Genomic DNA, 19,650 nt, shown 5'->3' with positions numbered 1-19,650 from the left:
TTTGCTTGAGGTTTTAAGATAGCTTTGTGTCACTTTCAAATTCTAGATTTATCAGCAATGCTAAGCTTGCTTTTTCTTTTTTTTTTCCTTTTTTTTTTTTTCCCCACTGAGCTCTCATAGGCAAACAGAAATTTCCACAGATGTTCACATTTGGGAAAGCTGGAAATGTGTGATAGAAAATCTTCCAGTTGTTTTGCAAGTGTCTGTTAAATACACAAGACATAGTCCTCCTTTCATCCAGCTGAAATGCCTTGTCCCTCTGATTATTAGGGCTTAACTTTCTTTGTAATTTCCATTTCATGAGTAGTAGGTATCCAGTGCATGTTTAGAAATATTCCATTAATAGAAGTTGATATGGAAAAACCTTATTCCTGTAAAAAGACATAGTTCTAAAAGAAGTATTAGATCCAGAGATAGACAGAAATATTAAATCAATTTTATAGCATAAAAAAATGCTGTATAATGATTTAGGTATCTTCTAAGTTCATAAAGGGAAACTTAAAAATAAAGGTAGAATTCAACTTTCCATTTTTTTTTTCTAAAGGGATGATTTTGTTTTGAAGGGTGCAAAGCAGCAGATTGCTTAGAACAGAGAAGCAGAACAAAATGTTACAACTTTCAAAGCTTTCCTAGAAAAATTACTATTGGGGATCTTTGGAGGTTTAGTTTGCTTGTTTTGATCAGCTAAACACTTAGTTTGAGGTTTTCAGGATTTTTTACTGAGCATTACTGAGTGATGACTTTGTAAAAAACTTCTTCAAGGTTACTTTTTTGATTCTTGAACACTTGGAAAACAGTCTGGTTTTGAATGAAAAATGAGTCATTTAAACCTCACTAAGAACATGAAGAGTCACAGAAACATATTCAATTCACTATGTCAAGTGCTCAATAAATGCCAGAATTCACTGTAACCTTCCCAAACACTAACTGGGTTCTACTGTGAGAGTGTATTACCTTTATTCATGTAATCAAATGTAATCATAAACAACTTTTTTCACAGTGGCCCTTCTCCTTTCAGTGCACTGATTAGACTGGAGCATTACCCAACCTGAGATGACTTATTCAAGACCTGTTGATTATTTTTTAATCACTCTGTTTAACCAGTTTAAAAGACAGTTAAAACATAGTCAGCCAAGCTACTCCCTGAGTTGCCCCACTCCCAAATTCAGTCCTAGGGGCAACACCCCTATGAACACTCTTTGTATGTGTATCTCTCTACCAGAAGGCATCAGCACTGTAGTGCAGTAAACTCCAGTAAAACACTATTATTGTGTGCTTCCTTTTCATAACAAGCATTGCTTTGAGAGATTGTAGCACCTAAAAAATCCCTAGCTGGCTCTGTGGCAGGCTCTCTGCTAAGCTTTAATTCCCTTACATGAAATATTTGAGACGATACTTCAAACAGACAAAAAGGAAAACAAAAAATAGTTTAAATGTCTGCTTTCACTTTTCCAAACCTTCACAGCTGGTGAGAAACCAAATAAGAAAGCATTCAGCTTCCAGGAAGCGGACATGTAACCCAGACCTACCAGTTTTGAGTGATAATAACACTGGTTTTCACTGCTGGTCACTGCTTGCCCCTGTGCACTGCAGGAGGATGAGGCATGGCTGGCGTGGTCAACAGAGAGGCACCCATGGTAAGCCAGAGGATTCCTGCCCCATAACCAGCACCATGCTCCCTAAAACTGGTGCTTGCTGATGCTAAATGCAAGGAGTAAGAGCTGTGGCGAGCTCTGGGCATGTCTAGGCCAGGATGGTGTAATTCTGTGCCTCACCTGCTGGTTCCCTAAGACAGCCTCAGCAGTTTAGCCCTGGACCTAGTGTGGACAAAACTCTACCTAGTCTTGAATCACCCAGACACTGAATTCAGGAATCAGGAATGTTTCTGCTCTACAGCTACAGACCAGAAGAAGAAAGGAGGGCTCTCCTATCACTGAGTGTCCCACTGACATTTTTCATGAACACTGAATGAAAAAACAGTTAGGAAGCAACTTGTTACCTGTCATTGCTGCAATAGACACAATTTATCCTAAAGACTGACCAACACGTTCTCTGCCCAGATTTTTGTATTTTTTGCAAAATGGTGCTTCTACAAGAAAAGATTGTTCCTACTGAAATTTTCTTTCTAGCTGTGTTCTGTTGAGGTATAAGGTGCAACAAAAAGGAACTTCTGAATATCCTGTGTAACAGTCACTTTATTGCAAAATGAGTATCATAAGGTAGAAAATTTATATTTGGCATAATTCAGCTTTTGAAAGAAATGTACAAGCCATATTCCATTTGTAGAAGGGACAACACGAAATACAAACTGAGAGCGAGACTGGCCAACTGACTGAGGGGTGCTCAGCTTGTAAAATGTGAGTGAAGAGTGCTTCAGTATTCATACTATCTTGAGTGTTATTTCACTTTGTGGAAACACTTCATTACTTTTACCTAGTATATTGTACACCAGCAAGGGATTTTGTTTACTTGAGGTTTCTGTTTATTAGGCTGTAAAGTATAAGCATCTTGTAAACAATGAGGTTGCACTATGGGGTTGATAGATTACAGTATTCTGACCTTTCTCCTCAACTGGCTGTTAAAAGTGATAGATAAAGGGCTAGGTTCTGATAGGCAGACATCTCATAGCTTCAAAACTTTGGGAAATTAGTAAACTTTTTTAATTTAAGGCTGTTTCAAACCAACTTGAATATAGAGAAGCCACTCTGCTATGGAGGCATCTTTTGCTCTGAGCTTTTTATACCATTTGCTTATGTACTTTGGATGTGTTCACTTCAAAATCAGAAAGTACTTATTCCTGATAAGTGCATTTAACAATACTATTGTTAATAAGGAGGGAAATTCTTTTCTTACACTCCAAGTGCCATGTAAGTATGGTTTATTTTGCCTATTTCCATGTCTCATCTTTTTTGATCATCCTTGTGAATCTTCTACATAGCACATTCAAAATCTGACACAAATGTCAATGAAGTGCTTGGAATATTCCTATTACCAAATGCCAAGGCTGCAGGTGACTGTAAAAAGTCAAAATGTTTCCCCTAAAATCAACAGCCTCAATCTCCCTTACAGAGCAATATTTGCTTTCAGAGCAAATAGGCCTTGCCTTTAGAAACACATGACATCAGCTCACAGAAAATTCACTGTCATTTTCTAAAATGAAATATAAAGGAAAAAATTCCACCATTAAATTTAACATTAAATTCTGTGTTTGGGCAAATGGAATTGGTTTCTCTAATCAGCATTAAATTATAATTTCCAAAACACTGAAAACATGGATGGGAGGAACTAATATTGAGGGATGCTTTTATGGAACTTGGTTTCAAAATACAAATATTATGTGGTAAGCATAGTCACAATACAAATTGTGGCTCTGTCATGGCCTCACTAAATGAGTTCTAATCTCTCTCAGCATCCTCATCTGCAAAATTGTAACAACATTTTCATACTTCAGAGAAGCGCTCTAAAGGTTATTTAGCAAAATGTTTGCTTATGGCTCAGAAAATACTAACTAGTAGGTATTATAAATTATGTGCTAATTTCTCTTAGGCTGCAGTAAAGCCTGAGCTAAGCGCTTTGCAGGAAATCCCCATTGTGAGCTCCTGTAGTTAATTTTGGATAAGGCTATCTACATAAAAGCACTGTATAATAAAACAATCACTCATAGCTTAGCATCTTCTTTTTAAACTATTATATGTTAGCTTCTCTGCTAAATCTGCAGCTTCTCTGCACAGATTATTAGGAAACCCAACTGTATAGTCTGTATACTTAGAAAAAAATTTAGAAGATCTATAAGAATTATTTATTACTATTTCTTGCTTTTTAAGCTTTGGTTGAGAAAACTTGTGCAGAACTCCCTGCAGTTAAGGATCATGATAGAAACTGGTGACAGAAACTGACTGAGGAAATTATTCTTTTCTGAAGTGTCAACTCAGCAAACACAGAGCAGGGGACCATGTTTATCCTCATTAAGACAACATTTAGGCATGTGATTAACTTGCAGCATGTGCAGCATTGCCAAAAGCACATAGATAAATGCTGCCTTGGAAAAGGACCACAAACACATACAACTTGTCATTCTTTAGACATGTTATTTGGATTCACCTGAACCAAACCATGCCAAGTTCTACATCTGTTAGTTAGTGATGACTTGTCCACCCCTTCTGCAGTAAGTGATTATTTTACAATATATACAAAAGTATCTAAAAAGCATCCCCTTCGTTGCAAGCCCTCATGCTTTGTGCTTGATTAGGAATTATCCCCTAGTTTTCATTCAGTGATCTTGTGTAAATGCTTTTCTGCATGTTGCCCAGAAAGTGCACATGCTGTCCTGTGAGAGTTTTCTGATTTCATAGATGTGGAATAAAATACTCCATCACTTCTGGCTTGCAGCATGAAGCTCTTCCTTGGCCAAAGCAGCTGGTTCTTAGGTGCTTTGTGAAGAATTCTGGGCATCGTATTTCCTAAAACTGTGGTTACGAAAAGATTCCCTGCAATGAAATAAAGTTAGCAGATGAAAAACAGTCCAAGAAATACCTGCCTTGTGAAAAGGAGCAGCTGACAAATCTTCAGCTGAAACATGTTATGTGCTGGCAGGTCAGAGTTGTCATTCCTTCTTCTCCTCTCACCCCACACTGGGCACAATGGCTTTGTGAAGAAGCATATATGCATAAGAACATAAGACTATTCTGTCTCAGTCATGTGACTAAAAAGATCTATGTTTTCTTGGAATGAAAGGATCATTCTTAGTTCACGCTAACTAATACCACATGGTGCCATACCTGTTCTATCTACTTCTAGCTTCAAATGTAGAAGAAATCACAAAATGTTTCCAATATCTTTTCGTTAGGGTAAGGAGGAAGTCTTATCTAATGATGCATTAAAATTACATAAATCCTCTACACCAGGAATAAGCAGCTTGAGAAACACAGTTAACACTACAATCAGCTCCAATGGAAGTCAGCAGATTTCTTTAATCAGGAATGGAGTTGGCAGTGTATATTATGGCCTGGTTTCAGCAGATAGTGAAACTCCCTTTCTTTCTTGCAAAAAATAGCATATTTTTGTATACCCACAACAGATAACCCTGCCCTAATTGTACCTTGTGCTATGGACTTTCACTACAGGTTTGTACAGCTCTGGAATCTTCCTCTCAATCATGGGCCTAAGATTCTCCTTCAGCTTCATGTAGTTCCTTTTGAGCTCTTGATGATATTCCCGCTGGTCAGCAGTAATAAGTTGCTTATTTTTCTCCACTGCTTCACCACATCTAGGCAAAAGAAAAATCAAAAAGGAATGTCATGTATCATCTCTACTTCTGTTAAACTCATTCACTTTGTATTAGGTATTTTGAACGGACGAGGATACAGGTCTTTTCATAGAATCATAGAATCGATTGGGTTGGAAAAGACCTCCGAGATCATCGAGTCCAACCCTTGGTCCAAATCCAGTCCATTTACTAGATCATGGCACTCAGTGCCACGTCCAATCTGCGTTTAAAAATCTCCAGGGATGGTGAATCCACCACCTCTCTGGGCAGCCCATTCCAATGCCTGATCACTCTCTCTGTAAAGAATTTTCTCCTGATATCCAACTTAAATTTCCCCTGGTGCAGCTTAAGCCCGTGCCCCCTTGTCCTATTGCTGAGTGCCTGAGAGAAGAGACCAACCTCCACCTGGCTAGAACTTCCCTTCAGGTAGTTATAGACGGTGATGAGGTCACCTCTGAGCCTCCTCTTCTCCAGGCTAAACAACCCCAGCTCCCTCAGCCTCTCCCCATAGGACTTATGCTCCAGTCCCTTCACCAGCCTTGTTGCTCTTCTCTGGACCCGCTCCAGCACCTCAATATCCTTTCTGAACTGAGGGGCCCAGAACTGAACACAATACTCAAGGTGTGGCCTCACCAACGCAGAGTACAGGGGAAGGATCACTTCCCTGGTCCTGCTGGCCACACTATTTTTGATACAGGACAAGATCCCATTGGCCTTCTAGGCACTCCTCTGGTAACTTGTCAAGACCAAAGTGATAATGAATTAATAAGAAACCTGTGTCTTTTCCAAGTACACAAATTGAGATTATATTTTTTAAACATCAGAAAAGCATGACAGACCTAGTAAAAACAAATATAATGACTGCAGAATACTGAGCTAGCTGCCTACTTAGCATAAACAGATGCAGTGACAACAGCAGAAAGCAGAAGCTGTATCTGTTGCATAAGACTCATTATTTAACTCAAGCTTATGCTTCAGCAATTATGCTTTGTTTGGACTAAGGAGAGGAGTACTTTGGTATAAGAGTATGCTTGTTAAGATTTACCAGCATATCTGAAGTAAAGGACATATATGTCTGCCACTACCACTGTGTAGGTTTGACAGATAGGGTCAAATGTTTTCTTATGAACACCTTTCTTTATATCTTCTAAATGTCACTTCATTGAAAGTAAAATCAAGGGTGTAGTCTGAAATGCTTGATTTCTGTAAAAATGTCAAAAGATAAAACAAATGGAACATCTTAATTTATACATTGTTTGTTCGGAGTGTTAAAATTTTCTCCCATTTGGGATGCAATGCCTACCTAAGCATTTGACACGAAGCAGAGATAACAAGTCTGGCCCAAGTGTCTAAAGTGTGAGATGCCAGGATTCATGATGCTAACTTGTATAATTAATAACTAGTTATATTATCGTTGAATTATTGCTATTATTGACTTTATTGATGCAATTCAGCATTTCAATTTTGTTTTACTGACCTCATTATAAACTCTTTGAAACACAACCTCAGCTTGTTGTGATGTCGATAAAGTTTGGGGTCTGCTGGAATTTCGGCCAGGAACACTTGTGCTACCTCTAGCGGTCCCTTATAGGAATAACACAGGAAAATGTTAAAAACGCTTAGACTGAAAACAGACCACACGTTGTTCAAGCTGTTTGCTATTTCATGAGTGGGATTATGAAAGAAAAAAAAAACATCCATAGTTACCATAACAGGTTTTTGCTCCCTTACCCCCGATATTTCCTTTTGCAAGCAGAGTTTTTGCCCATCACATCTTATCCTCTCCTGTTTTTATTTCTCCTCCAGCCCCACAACAAAGGGAACAGACAAATCCTACTCAACAGAGAAGAGCTGGGATACTGACAAACCCGGTTAGGTTAGAGAAACACAGCTCCTATGTGTGGTATTACAAGATCTCAAGGGAGTTAAATAAGCCCAGCACAGAAAAGGACCACTCTTTCCAAAGCTTATAGGAACGTGTTATTTCAGATTAGACACTTTGGTTGATGAAGAATCTGGAGAAATTGAGAGTATTTAGGATTTTAGCAAAGAAACCAAGCTTTGTGAAATTGTGCATAATACCAAGTTTTTGTTCAGTTATGTCTCCATGCTTTCATTAAACAAATTTTAATTGCCTGGGGTTTTTTGTTAGCATGTATATTTATGTTATAGTTATTGCATCTCAGCTTTCTTTTTGGGCATTCAGGTCTTGACTTCATTTATTGACTTAACTTCTGTAAAACTGAGTTTGCAGTGGTCCCACAGCAGAATTGTTACTATTATTCCCATTGCCCAAGGATATATCTGGAGTGAACAAAATGGCTGAGATGGCTAGCGTGTTAGAAATGGAAAATACTTGGTTGCATTCACAAGGCTTCTGTGAGCGTCTGCACCTACAATCAAGGCGGCGTTTCCACGAGCACTTTCACCAAAAGCATACCTAATGAACAATATACAACAACTAAATATCAAGGGCTGAAGTTTAAATGCACATTGTGACTAAACGTATCTGACTAGATGTACTTCTTCCAGTGCAAGAGATAACAGCAAAAAAGAAACAATGAGAGAAGTACGCAGAAGCTCTTCATCTGGCTGATTTGGATCCCTTACCTGGTTTACAGTGGCTCCAACTGAGCCCTGCAAAACCATCTGGAGCATTTTGGCATCTGGTGGTTCTTGGTTGGTGGCTGCAGTTAGTTCCTGTGTTTTTTTACGCATATCTTCAATGGCAACTTCAATTGGGGTTAAAACAAACTAATGGAAATGGAAGAAAAGATGCTTCATTACCTTAATCATGCATGCAGTTGACTTGTTCTAAATCTGACAATATCACTATCATTCTTCCATGTCAAAAGCAATAGTTGCAAAACCCAGGAAGACTGTTCGATCTAAATGTCTTCTTGGAAGATATCTGCATCTGATCCAAAGCTCTTTCCCATCTTATCATTTGCAATAATAGGGTGTGAATCAGACTCCCTGTTTGCATAAATTCATTATTATTCTGCTGACTTCATGTCTGAAATTGCCCTTTCTACATCATAAAGCTTCCCATCTCTAAACCAGCTCTGATCCCAATCTAGTTCTCTGACTCTACTTCTAGCTAATTCTACTTTATCAGCTATAAACAGAACTCCACTTGTCCTCCTACGTAGCATTACAACTAGGAGGCCAGAAGAAGAACGTACAATTACTATCCTTTCTTCTCCATAGTAAGTATCTATTTTGCATTTTTCTACCTTTCTGTAACACTCCTGTTTATGAGAGCAACATCTGAGAAATTCAGCATTCTTTTTTTTTCTGCCAAGCATAGAATTTGGAAGTCTTCCTACCCAGAGACTCATTCAGCCCCTGAGAAATTAGATCTTGTCTTCAAAACCCAATTACCTCTTCTCTTTCAAGGACATTGATTCTAGTTTTGATGTAGGGGAAAGCATGCATTGTGGTTAGGATGGTGTTCCTCTTGTATTGCTCACTAAGCTCTCCTCGGGGACGCCCATCCTTGGTGAAAGGCGTAGTGTACATGAACCGACAGATGTTGAAGTTCTTCTCAAAATAGGTAACTCTGTCCTTCATCTCGTACTCATCAAAATATGGCTCCACAAAAGTAATTTGTATGTATGCCTATGAAAAGAGGGAAGAACCATTACACTACTTTACAGCTCAAGGAGTGTAAAAGGAATGGCACGTGAAATATCCTGTAGTTCACATTGGCTAAGGATGGTCTGGAAGACCACAGAGCTGCAAATCCTTCAGGGATCCTTCTCTTATTCAGAGTTGATGAAACTTGCATCTAGGAGGGTACAGCTTAACCTGGATCAGGACCAGAGCAGAGACCAGAGATCAGATCTTCTAATTTTCATACTCGGGGATAAGCTACCAAACAAAGCCTGTCACAGAGGCTTTAACACTCCTGGGCACAGAGATATAGTCAGGTGTTTTTTTTGTTTTATTTTGTTTTGGTTTTTGGTGCCTTAATGTTTAAGCGTAAAAGTTGCAAGGGGGGCCCCCTCTCTTCCTTTCTCTTCTGTGACAAAGCACTCAACACTCCTGGTAGTACTTTCCCTACCTTATTGGGATCCAGCTTTCTTCTGTCAACAGGAGCAGAGTCCTTAATCACTTCCACAGCATCCTCCCCAAAACACTGGCCATAAAATCCCTGGAAAGGGAACAGAATTATCCCAAAATGTTTTTATTTAGAATGTTTTTATTGTATCTTATGATACAAATCAGTTAGTTACTGATTTTTTATATAGCAATAATACTAGGAGTATGTGGGTTCATTGGAAAGTATAACATAACATTTGAGACCATCTTAACATAATGTTTTTATCTTTACCTCTAATCTGTGAGAAATCTCAGGAAGCTTGGTAATTGCAGGCTCCTTATAAACAAATTCCTGTTCATCCAAGTCCCCAAATTTGGATCCATAGAAACCAACACGGAAGTAAGTTCCAAACATTCGTTTTTGACCCTAATTATTAAAAAGAAAGAGGAAATTTACAACTGATTTTTTTTTATGCGAACGTCGTAGTATTTGGATGCCATTTTTTTCCCAATTGATGTATAAAAAAACCCACTTGTCCTACATTTTCCCCATTTCAAAGCCACTTCTATATATCAACAGTGCAGATGGATTAGAAGCACAGAGATCACAAACCATTACATCACAGCACTGTGCTGTCTCTCCCATGGGAGACAGTTCTCCACAAACTTCCCCAGCGCTAGTCCTTCCAATGGGCTACATGACTTCCCATGGTTCTCTACATGACTGCTCCAACATGGGTCCCTTTCCAGGGGGTGCAGTCCTTCAGGCACAGCCAGCTCCTGAGTGAGTCCTCGACCTTGTAGGTCACAAGTCCTACAAGGAAACTTGCTCCAGCATGGGCTCCTCTCTCCATGGGCCTGCAGGTCCCTGCCAGGAGCCTGCTCCAGTGTGGGTTTCCCACAGCATCACATCCTCTTTCAGGCATCCACCTGCTCCCACGTGGGGTCCTGCATGGGCAGCAGGTGGATCTCTGCTCTCCCACTGACCTTCATGGACTGAAGGGGGACAGCTGCCTCACCATGGTCTTCACCATGGGCTGCAGCAGAATCTCAGCTCCAGTGCCTGGAGCATCTCCTCCCTTTTCCATCTCTTCTGACCTTGGTGTCTGCACAGTTGCTCCTCTCACATATTTTCACTGCTTTCTCCTCTGAATGCAATTACATCTCTTCAATAACTTGTTTTCCCTTCTTAATTATATTGTCACAGAGGTGCTACTACCTTCTCTGATGGGCTCGGCCTTGGCCAGCAGCAGGTTCATCATGGAGCCGGCTGGCATTGGCTTTGCTGGACACGGGGAAAGCTTCTAGCAGCTTCTAATAAAAGCCATCCCTGTAACCCTCCCCCTCCACTACCAAAGGCTGGCCACACAAACCCAATACACATGGGTTCACAGTTTTATTAAAACCAGTCTGAAACAAACAGCGTGACCCAGCAATGTGTCTTGCTAGCAGTGCTTTGCCTCACAGGTACCTTATTAATTATGCTGTCAAAGGCCTTCTGTAGCTTGCTGTGAGTCAAGGTAAGCTTCCTGAAGTCTCGATGTGCCTCCAGTATGGGAATGACGATTTTGTACACCTCATTCACAGTTTCATACAATCCTCCCTTGGGAGAAAATAAAAAAGGAAAAAAAGAAAAGAAGAAAAGAAATTAGTCCCCATGCACTCTGAAAAGAAATTACATCTCCATTAATGCCTTGTCTGAAAAGAGAATTTATGGGACTCATCTGTTAATCTGCTACGTTGCTTGTTTTAGCTTTCTAAAAACTAGTAATAGTAAATGGGTAGTTTTGAATAGCAAACAACAATATGGATGTATTTGGGATTTCTGATCTGTTGGGCTCTCAAGCCTAAACTCCTGTGTAAGGCACATGGTTTCTACTTCAGGATTAGAAGAGTTAGAAACGCAGGACAACCAGAGCTGTGTCTGGACAAAAGGAGCCCAACTGATATCGTTAGAGGGTGCTAAATCACACATCTTCTTTAGCACAATGTTAAAATGATGAGCTACTTCAGTATTAATATCATGACTCTTTACATGGTAAGTGGAAACTATGAGACTGGTGGTTGTATGCTGTGCAAAAACATAGGAGTAACTCTCACATGCTTTGTAAAAATTATAGTTTAAGCAAGATTTTTTTCTTAAATATACTATCCCATGAAAATATTAACCAAAAAGCTTCGTTCATGCCTGAGACAATCACTTTCTCTTGATGCTGCCTGTAGTATGCACAGCAGAGGTAGATATATGGCTAAACTAGGCTACCTGAAAAGCCTAGCTTCACTGATCTGACTGAAGCAGGACTGGGATGGCTATAAGATGTGGCCTCTTGTTATTTGGAGTGCAGCAGATCTGTAGCACTTGGTTTAGCAGTAAGACTTTGTTTCCTCATGCACAAGAAAATATGGATGTGGCCCAAGTAGTCCACTATCCCCTCCTGGTGATTTTGGCCCTCACTCACCGTGCTGAAGAGCTCTGCAGCTTGTTCCAGCAGCCCTACCAGTCCGCTTTCTGAGAAATACCTTCCAGAACATATGCCATCTTCATCTGGAGACAAAACATCATCTGAAACAGCAGATTCCTCCAGCACATTGGTTGAAATGTTCTAAAATACAACAAGCACAGAAATCAGAAACCTAGATCAACAGTATATTATAAAGATCGAGGCAGAAACAGTTTCAACATATTTACATGATAGGAAGAAGAACGAGGTTATACAAGTGCAGTCAGGGAACACACAGTTAAATTCCTTTTAGAAGCGAATATAACATCATAAATCTCCATAAATGGCAGATCATGAGTTTTGCTACAAGAATCATGAATTTTCTTTCTTGTCTAAGGTTTAAAAGGCAGGCTCCTGTGGGTCTCAATCTGGCTCTCCTCTGGTGGCTGGATTTCCATGGAGCTACAGTGAGCTCAATCTCCAATGCCTCTGCGGTCCCAACCAATGTGCCCTTCCTGCTGCTGGCACCTGGGGGTGGGAAATTCCAAGCTGCACTCTGGACCTCCTGCCACCTGCTTGAACTTAACTTTACTGCTTGACTTGAGCTTTCAAGTTTTGATTAGACTTTTGCAAGCAGAGGAGAAGTAGGACACAGACAATATTGCTCTAAAATCTCCGATAACTGAATGCTGCTTCTTTTTTTCATCCTCTGCCATATTACACTTTGATCCTGCAGAATTTACTTGGTTTCTTGTTAAAGTTATCATGCATTTAAATAGAACTAAATGAAGTACACAGTGTCAGTCACTGTTTCAGGATTCTAAACCATGAAATAACACGTCTATTGTTCTTCAGGATTCCTTTGAATAAATGACACTGGGTAGCATCCACATTAAAAATTTTATAATACATAGAAGTACATGTACATTAACACCAAAATATGTGTGCATAAAGTATGGGACTGGCATATGTAACTTTCAACAGCAGCAGAAATGCTAAGCTTCGATTTGCTATTAATTAAAAGGAGTTATATTAGTGTCATAGTGTCTCACTTCAGCAGAAACTGGCAATGACGATCTGTCTGAGTGCAAGATGGATGCCAGCTGGCTAGCTAGCTAAGTCCTTAAAGACATCTTTATAAAATGGCAGAGACACTGAGGGCTGTTACTATTGATCAGATTCAGATAAAGAATTGGCACCACACATCACTAGCAACATTGGACTTCCCCCTTGGGTTTTGTGGATGTATTTATTTCTCCATGGGTGAAATTTACTCCAACCATGCTGCCATCACAGTGCCTAATCTGCACATCCTGTCAGTTCCACTGGAAGGGTGAGCATAAACCTCAGGACAATATTCATGGGAGTTAAGAATATGTCTGAATTTTGGCCAGAGGGAAAACTGCAGCACATGTAGCACACCCATGCCACTTTTTAGCTACCAATCTTATTGAAGATAGTGGCTTCAACCAGACTTAGCCTCACATACCTATGGCAACTCGCAACCCATGTTGCAGATCAATTTCTGGTTTTCCTTTCTTTAACAGTGGCCATTAAGGACTATTTTCATGTGATCTCTGGTGGCCTTTCCCTGCCCCCCCCCCCCCCCCCCCCCTTTTGCAGCAAATGGAAAAGAGTCCAGAGAAATGATTTATTCATGAAAGTAACAAGAAAGTCACAGACACCAATTATCCCTTATTCACTTTAACTAATGTCAGGCATTTTACAGTCCGGGCACTCTAGCAGGAGAGAGCCTTCATGATGTACTCCTAGTGCTTGTGTGATCTTTTGCAAAGTGGGCATGCCTCACCAACTTTAGCCTTGATCTACCTTTCATATTGAAGAATTTTATATGTCCCTTATATAATAAAGGCAATATATAAATTGCCGTGTACTTCATCAGCAATTATTTTGGACTTCACAAGGCCTAGTTTTCTTTAAGAAAAAGAACCACTTATGTAAACTCAAAAAAACCCCGTGATCCCCAGCCCATATCACCATGTTAAATGTGGCCATGGTAACCTGCAACCTAGACCCCAAAACAGCAAAGTCCAATTAAGCTACTGCTGAGCCATGACTAATTAGCTCTGCCTCAGTAGGTAGACACACACACACTAAGTACTTATCTGTGGTAATATAAAATGACTTTAAAATCATTCCATACGCAATTCATATTCTCACTAATTTTGCTTTATCACTTGCAAAGGGGATTTAGTGTAAACGTGAATTAAGCTCAAAGGGAATTTCACTGAAAGTGACTCCATTCTGATTTTGAGGGATAGTTTTGTCTGGCACAAAAGGAAAAGTGTTAGTCTAGTGATAATCAGTTTTCTGAATGCTAACAGACTCACTGCAGAAGACCTAGGTCAACTGATTTGATCCTTTGCTGCCTTATTTTACTCATCTGTAAAAAGGAGATAACACTTCTGCTTATCCAGAATAATATTTTTGTACACATTATTATCATCCTCAATTCCACAACTAAATATATGTCACTGATATTAATTAATTTCATATCTGAGCCAAATGAAGAAATGATCACAGAAAGAGTCTAGGGCAGAGATCTGTAACTCTGGGTAAAGCCAAGGCAATCTGCGTAGTCTTTCTCTCTTTTAACAAGGTCAACTGAGTAAGAACTTCACAGGTGCTACAAAACACAAACCTGTTTGTAAAGAATGGGAGCTCTTTTATTGAAAGCCTATGTAGAAATGCAAAGTGTTATTATAGTTAATTATTGTTATTGAGCAAACTGAAATTCAAAATTATGCTGTCAGATGAAGACTTGTGCAATCAGGTTCTGGTCATTAAGGCATTTTACTACCTCTCTCCTATGAGGCAACTGTTCCATTGGCAAACACATATTTACACAAGGATTTTGATGAGAGAGATTGATTTACTGCTTTTAAACTCCTACATTTTTGCTTTCCTAGTGCCTTGTAGAATAGACTTCAGATTGATAAAATAAATGAAAACATATCCATTCATGGCAATCTGCATAGTTTAGGAGCAATGGAGGGAGGAATTGCATTCTGGTCAAATGTGTTGAGTTTACAAGTACTCAAGGCAGCCTGGGAGCAGAATGACATTGGGAAGGGAATGCAGAGTTTACTTATATCTACATAATGATAGTATGTAACAAGCAGAGAGAAAAGAAGTAAATAGAAGTAATGAATGGAAGTTAGAAGATATACAAAACTGATAAGGGATGCAAAACGGCAGAAGTATAAATCTATGGCCGGAAGTTTAGCCAATAAAAAGAGTACAAACAGATATTCTGATATTGAAGAAAATCAAGAATAACACTAGTCCATCACCCGATTGCTAAGGAGAAATTGCAAATACTAATGCCCAACAAACTAAATTAAATGCAAAATGCAAAGTGGTTCAATCATGTTCACATTTACTATTTTGAAGGGAAAAAACCCCAGGTGGTATAGTTATATCAAGGGATAATGAATGCACCAACCTTAGAATTAGCCATTTCAAAATCACCTTGACAATAAAATGTGCTCTTTAACTGTTTAAAAGAGCTCAGCAAAAGGGTAATCAAGCAATGAATACAGACTTGCCATGTTTTAGAAAATTGGAGAAGTTCCAGAAGAGGAAATACCCTTTGGGGTCACATTTTGTTAAAAGTGTACAAGATGCAGCAGATAGTGGTAGGTTTACCAGACTACACCAGGACAAAATGGTGGAAATACTGATACAAAATTACTAAAGAAAACATCAAAGGGATTGTAGTTAGTCTGAATCAACGCTAGACTACAGAAACCTGATACTTTCTAAAAAAAGAGATTACAATCTTATAAAGGTAATAATAGATATCCATACAACATCTAAGCTGATTCTGCAATATATTTCCAATAATTAGTTGAAATGATTTATAATCATTGCAGCCAACACTCTGTAAATTAACAATGGTCTCCACTGGTCTTAGTAAATAATGATAAAGGAGGAATTATTAACACATGGGAATGTATTAAGGGTTTGACTATTTCTATTTTTAATAGTATGTGAAAAAAAAAGTAGTAAAATCATTGAATTTGCATATGAAGACAGTTCAGTTAAGAGTAACAAAAAATGCATAACTTGATAAAAAAGTATATATATCTGCATTTCAGAATGTCTAACTTTAACAATCAAGAGTTATGCTTTCATCTATGTGATGTAGAAGAGTAAGGTGAAAAACAAAACACAAGAAAACTGTCTGGAAAAGATCAATGTATTACTTAATAAAGAGCTCAACAACCCCGAAAGAACCAGTGGAGTCTTTGGAGAGATAATCTGAGAGCTACTTCTCGCACTGAAAGAATTCATGGGACATTTTTATTGGACTTGGATGTACTGTGTATAGACTACAGTGATTGTGTTATTCATCAATCAAAAAGGGCTGGTTAGTAATTCAAGGACCATCAAAGGATTGGAGAATATGCCTAAAAGAACTGAGTAGCTCCAATTACCCAGAATATAAGAAAGGAGTTTGAAAGATGCATCTGTCACAGTTGACAAGTAACAGCCCTAAGAAAAGGCATGTGAAAACAGAGGGGCTCTACTTAGCAAGTCAGAGATTACAGTACTGAAATGCTGGAAATAGAAGTTAGAAGCAGCTGGATACTAAAGGACTAGGCTTTATCAGCATAAGTCATTGGAATAACCTACCAAGAGTAGTGTTGCTACACTGCCATTGTAACTTTTCCCCCTCATACATGCATTTCCACTTTACTTAACACAAGAAAGAATACACACATCAGAACACATCATCCCAGCCTTATGTGGTCAAAGCTTTTTACCTGAAAGCTGACACTGCCCACTGGGAGATAGTTTCGATCCTCAAGCATGCCCAGGTACTCTGCCACCAGTGCTGCAGCATGGACCAAACACATGGCTGCTTCTGTGTAGCACTTCCTCTTGGTGTGCTTCTCTGCCATGTTCTGCAGCCAAGTCAGCCTCAAGTCTGGTGATGTCTGGTATCCTTTTGCAATTCTAACAACAGAGGGCAGAAAGGAGCTGTGAACAATCACTCCTCAAATAACAGAAATACCTTCATAATTCTTCACCTGGGTGAAATGGAGGAAGCCATCTCTGTCTTTATTCTTATAATTCACTAAACACAATGCAAAAGAAATGGTTAGGCAGTGGTAGGCAGGATACCCAGGGCCCATGAGGATAGTAAAACTGCTGCACCTAATACTCTTCAGTGTTTACCAGTCCCTGACTCCATCCTTGCTCAAATATATGCTGACCTCCCAGTGGTTCCACTGCAGTGTTCTCACTGCTGCAGCCTGGGCTCCCTGTGACAGATCAGCTGTGCCCAAGAGGGAATGTACAAATCCAGAACAGCTAGAGGGTTTGTCCACAGCATGTCCCTAAAATGCACAGGTCTTGTGCTCACCTCACTGCAGAATTCCCTCAGTTGCAATTCTAAACAGATTCACCTGTACATGAGGTCCATCAGCATCTCTGGGTCTTCCTGAAATTCCCTCATTTTCACCGTATCTGATAGGATGCTGTTCAGATTACACAGTAGCTCCTCTACCTGCAGTAATAAAGATCAATGTGCATTTCTCAGGGGTTCATTTTTTCCTTCTGGAAAAATAACAGCATATGCACCAGCTGATGTTACTCTCTTTAAGTCTCTTTTACCCAAGGGAATGTCAGGATGCTGAATTGCTGCAAGATATGTTTTATTTTCAGCTATATTCAATGCAGCAAAGACTGCTGACATAGCAAATCTTACACACATATTTTTATTAATCAAAATGAGTTGAAATCCTTTGATCTATTTATTTCTGAATGAAAAAAAATCAAACCTATGTGCTAATGGAGTTCAGCTTTAGTTGATCTTTGATCAGATAATAAACCAGATGTTTTTGTAAGTCTTCAGCACAAGCTGAGTTACTGTAAGAATTTTAGCAAATCATCTGACAATTGCTTGAAATGTTTTTCATTACTGCTGCTGACACCTTGTGAGTTGGCAAAGAGAGAGAAGTTTCCATGGTACTTCTCTGAAAACATAATGAATCAAATTCCACCTTGGGATATTCTTACAGTTCCTACTGGGGTCCAGAAGAAAGCTGTACTCAAAACTAAGAGATGATTCTCCTGTAATGTGATTTCAGAGGACATTCTCAAGAGTTTATACTAAGGAATTAAGTCATCCACTTCTTCCCTGCTTATTGTTGTGTAAACTCATGCAATAACCAGTGCATCCTTATTTTTGTTGCTTTGAAAGACCAAAATCTAGAACTCGCTTCAAGCACACTCCTATGTGAAAGCTCCTGATAGAATACATACGTGTTAAAGAAGATTTTACCTGGATGGGAAATGGAGTTGCCTGCATATCCATATCTTCCTCTGCATAGGCTAAGATGGTTCGTAAGGACCGTCGAAGGAATTCCTCATTAAACTCAGGTGATTTTCCAACCAGAGAAGCTAGTGACATGGTCACCTGCATCTTCACTCTTGCAAAATTCTTTCAGAAGACAAAACAACAACATGAAAGAATGATGGCTGCACTGCATCATGCATATCTCTGTCTCCTCTTTAAAACAAACCCACTTTCTCCTGCCCACATTGAGTGCATTAAACTTGCCACTCATACAAGTGGCCTGTGGTACTTCAAATCCAGTCCTGCTTTACCCATTTAAGCCAAAGTTCCCTAATTCTGACATGTCTGTACTTTGGGACTAGAGTGTTCTTTCGAATACACATGCTTGCTTGAGACAAAGGGAAGTCAGAAGCACCCCTTCCCCTCTCTGCACAGGCCAGTGGGTGTGACGATCAGATCACCCACAGAGGAGAAGAAGAGGAAGCATGACTGGGAAAACATTCTGGAAACAGGTCTGGGAAGCAAAAGGCCTCTGAGGGCTTCAATCGGTGATGCATTACACCTTGCTAATCACAGTGTCTCCACAGTACATTTTTCTTCTGCAAAGAAGAAATATCCAAGGCCTACATATCCAAGGCCTTTAAAGTAACAACTAGTAGAGTTGTTACTTAAACAATTGTTAAAGATTGTTAACAGTTTAGATTGTGTGAGATCAGATGCTGTCCAAAATGCTAATGCATGTACTTTCATGCTAGAACACTATGAACCTACATGCATAATGTACACATTTTTATTTCATGTGTGTGGCAAAAATCAGAGTCCCGTCCAAAGACCAAGGACTTGGCGAAGAATTCCCATTAATACAAGTATGCAGTACTACTGAGATTGTAATTGCATTAGAATAGAACTAGACTGAGTAGTTGTGACACAGAAGTGAAAAAAAAGTGAAAGAATGAAGAGTATTGCTTAGGCATTGTATAGGCTTTGCTGTCAGAGGCCTAATTCCATTCCGTTTGAAGTTGCATTTACAGATGTTGCAGGAACACGTCACATTTTCCTAAACAAGGCAATGAAAAATAATTAAAATTACTTTTCCCCTACACTTCCAGCACTTCTCCTGGCTCAAATGTATGAAACAGCAGACCATGTGATTGTCTGCAGATGCATTCTATTTGCTATGGCAACTGCAGTCTCTGTTTCAATTGATCACAAAAAGGTGTCACAAAACGTACTGCTTTCTAAAAATCTTACACTGGTAGAGCTGAAACTGTATCTCATGAGGAGATAGAGAGTGGCACAGGCTTGAGTGCGCGTAATATCTATGCTGCTGCTGCAGTGATGGAGAACTCTTTGACACAGGTCAGCACACTGTTCAACCTCCTCTTCAAACAGCAAATCTCCAAACTAAGGGAGACAGAGAAGAAAACATTCGTTACTCTCATTTCAGCATTAAAACATCATTAGCTTAGTGCACAAAAATCACAGGATTCAGTAAAAGACTAAATTTTTCAAAATCAACATTTTATATTTTTTTTTTAAATTTGGACTTCTGATTCCTGTGATGCTATAGG

The 19,650-nt window shown here is 39.3% G+C and overlaps 1 protein-coding gene across 3 annotated transcripts in view; it reads right to left on the bottom strand.

Moving 5' to 3' along the window:
- Positions 1-2,177: 2,177 nt before the first annotated feature.
- DOCK8 (dedicator of cytokinesis 8) overlaps positions 2,178-19,650 on the bottom strand; it is an 88,358-nt gene continuing 70,885 nt past the window's right edge. For all 3 annotated transcript variants that reach the window (XM_064641078.1, XM_064641079.1, XM_064641080.1), the window contains 13 exons: positions 19,331-19,483; positions 18,065-18,223; positions 17,187-17,287; positions 16,542-16,734; positions 11,770-11,913; positions 10,782-10,913; positions 9,603-9,737; positions 9,333-9,422; positions 8,651-8,887; positions 7,877-8,020; positions 6,744-6,850; positions 5,099-5,266; positions 2,178-4,487 (listed from right to left, as the gene is read on the bottom strand). In XM_064641078.1, coding sequence (XP_064497148.1) covers positions 4,424-4,487; positions 5,099-5,266; positions 6,744-6,850; positions 7,877-8,020; positions 8,651-8,887; positions 9,333-9,422; positions 9,603-9,737; positions 10,782-10,913; positions 11,770-11,913; positions 16,542-16,734; positions 17,187-17,287; positions 18,065-18,223; positions 19,331-19,483 — 1,827 coding nt within the window. In that variant the 3' untranslated portion in view covers positions 2,178-4,423. The remainder of the gene's footprint in view (positions 4,488-5,098; positions 5,267-6,743; positions 6,851-7,876; positions 8,021-8,650; positions 8,888-9,332; positions 9,423-9,602; positions 9,738-10,781; positions 10,914-11,769; positions 11,914-16,541; positions 16,735-17,186; positions 17,288-18,064; positions 18,224-19,330; positions 19,484-19,650) is intronic.

This window comes from Pseudopipra pipra, chromosome Z, assembly GCF_036250125.1.
Source record: "Pseudopipra pipra isolate bDixPip1 chromosome Z, bDixPip1.hap1, whole genome shotgun sequence".
In the NCBI taxonomy this organism is placed as follows: domain Eukaryota; kingdom Metazoa; phylum Chordata; class Aves; order Passeriformes; family Pipridae; genus Pseudopipra; species Pseudopipra pipra.
The sequence above is the reverse complement of the archived record's forward strand: the minus strand, read 5'-3'. Positions and strand labels throughout refer to the sequence as shown.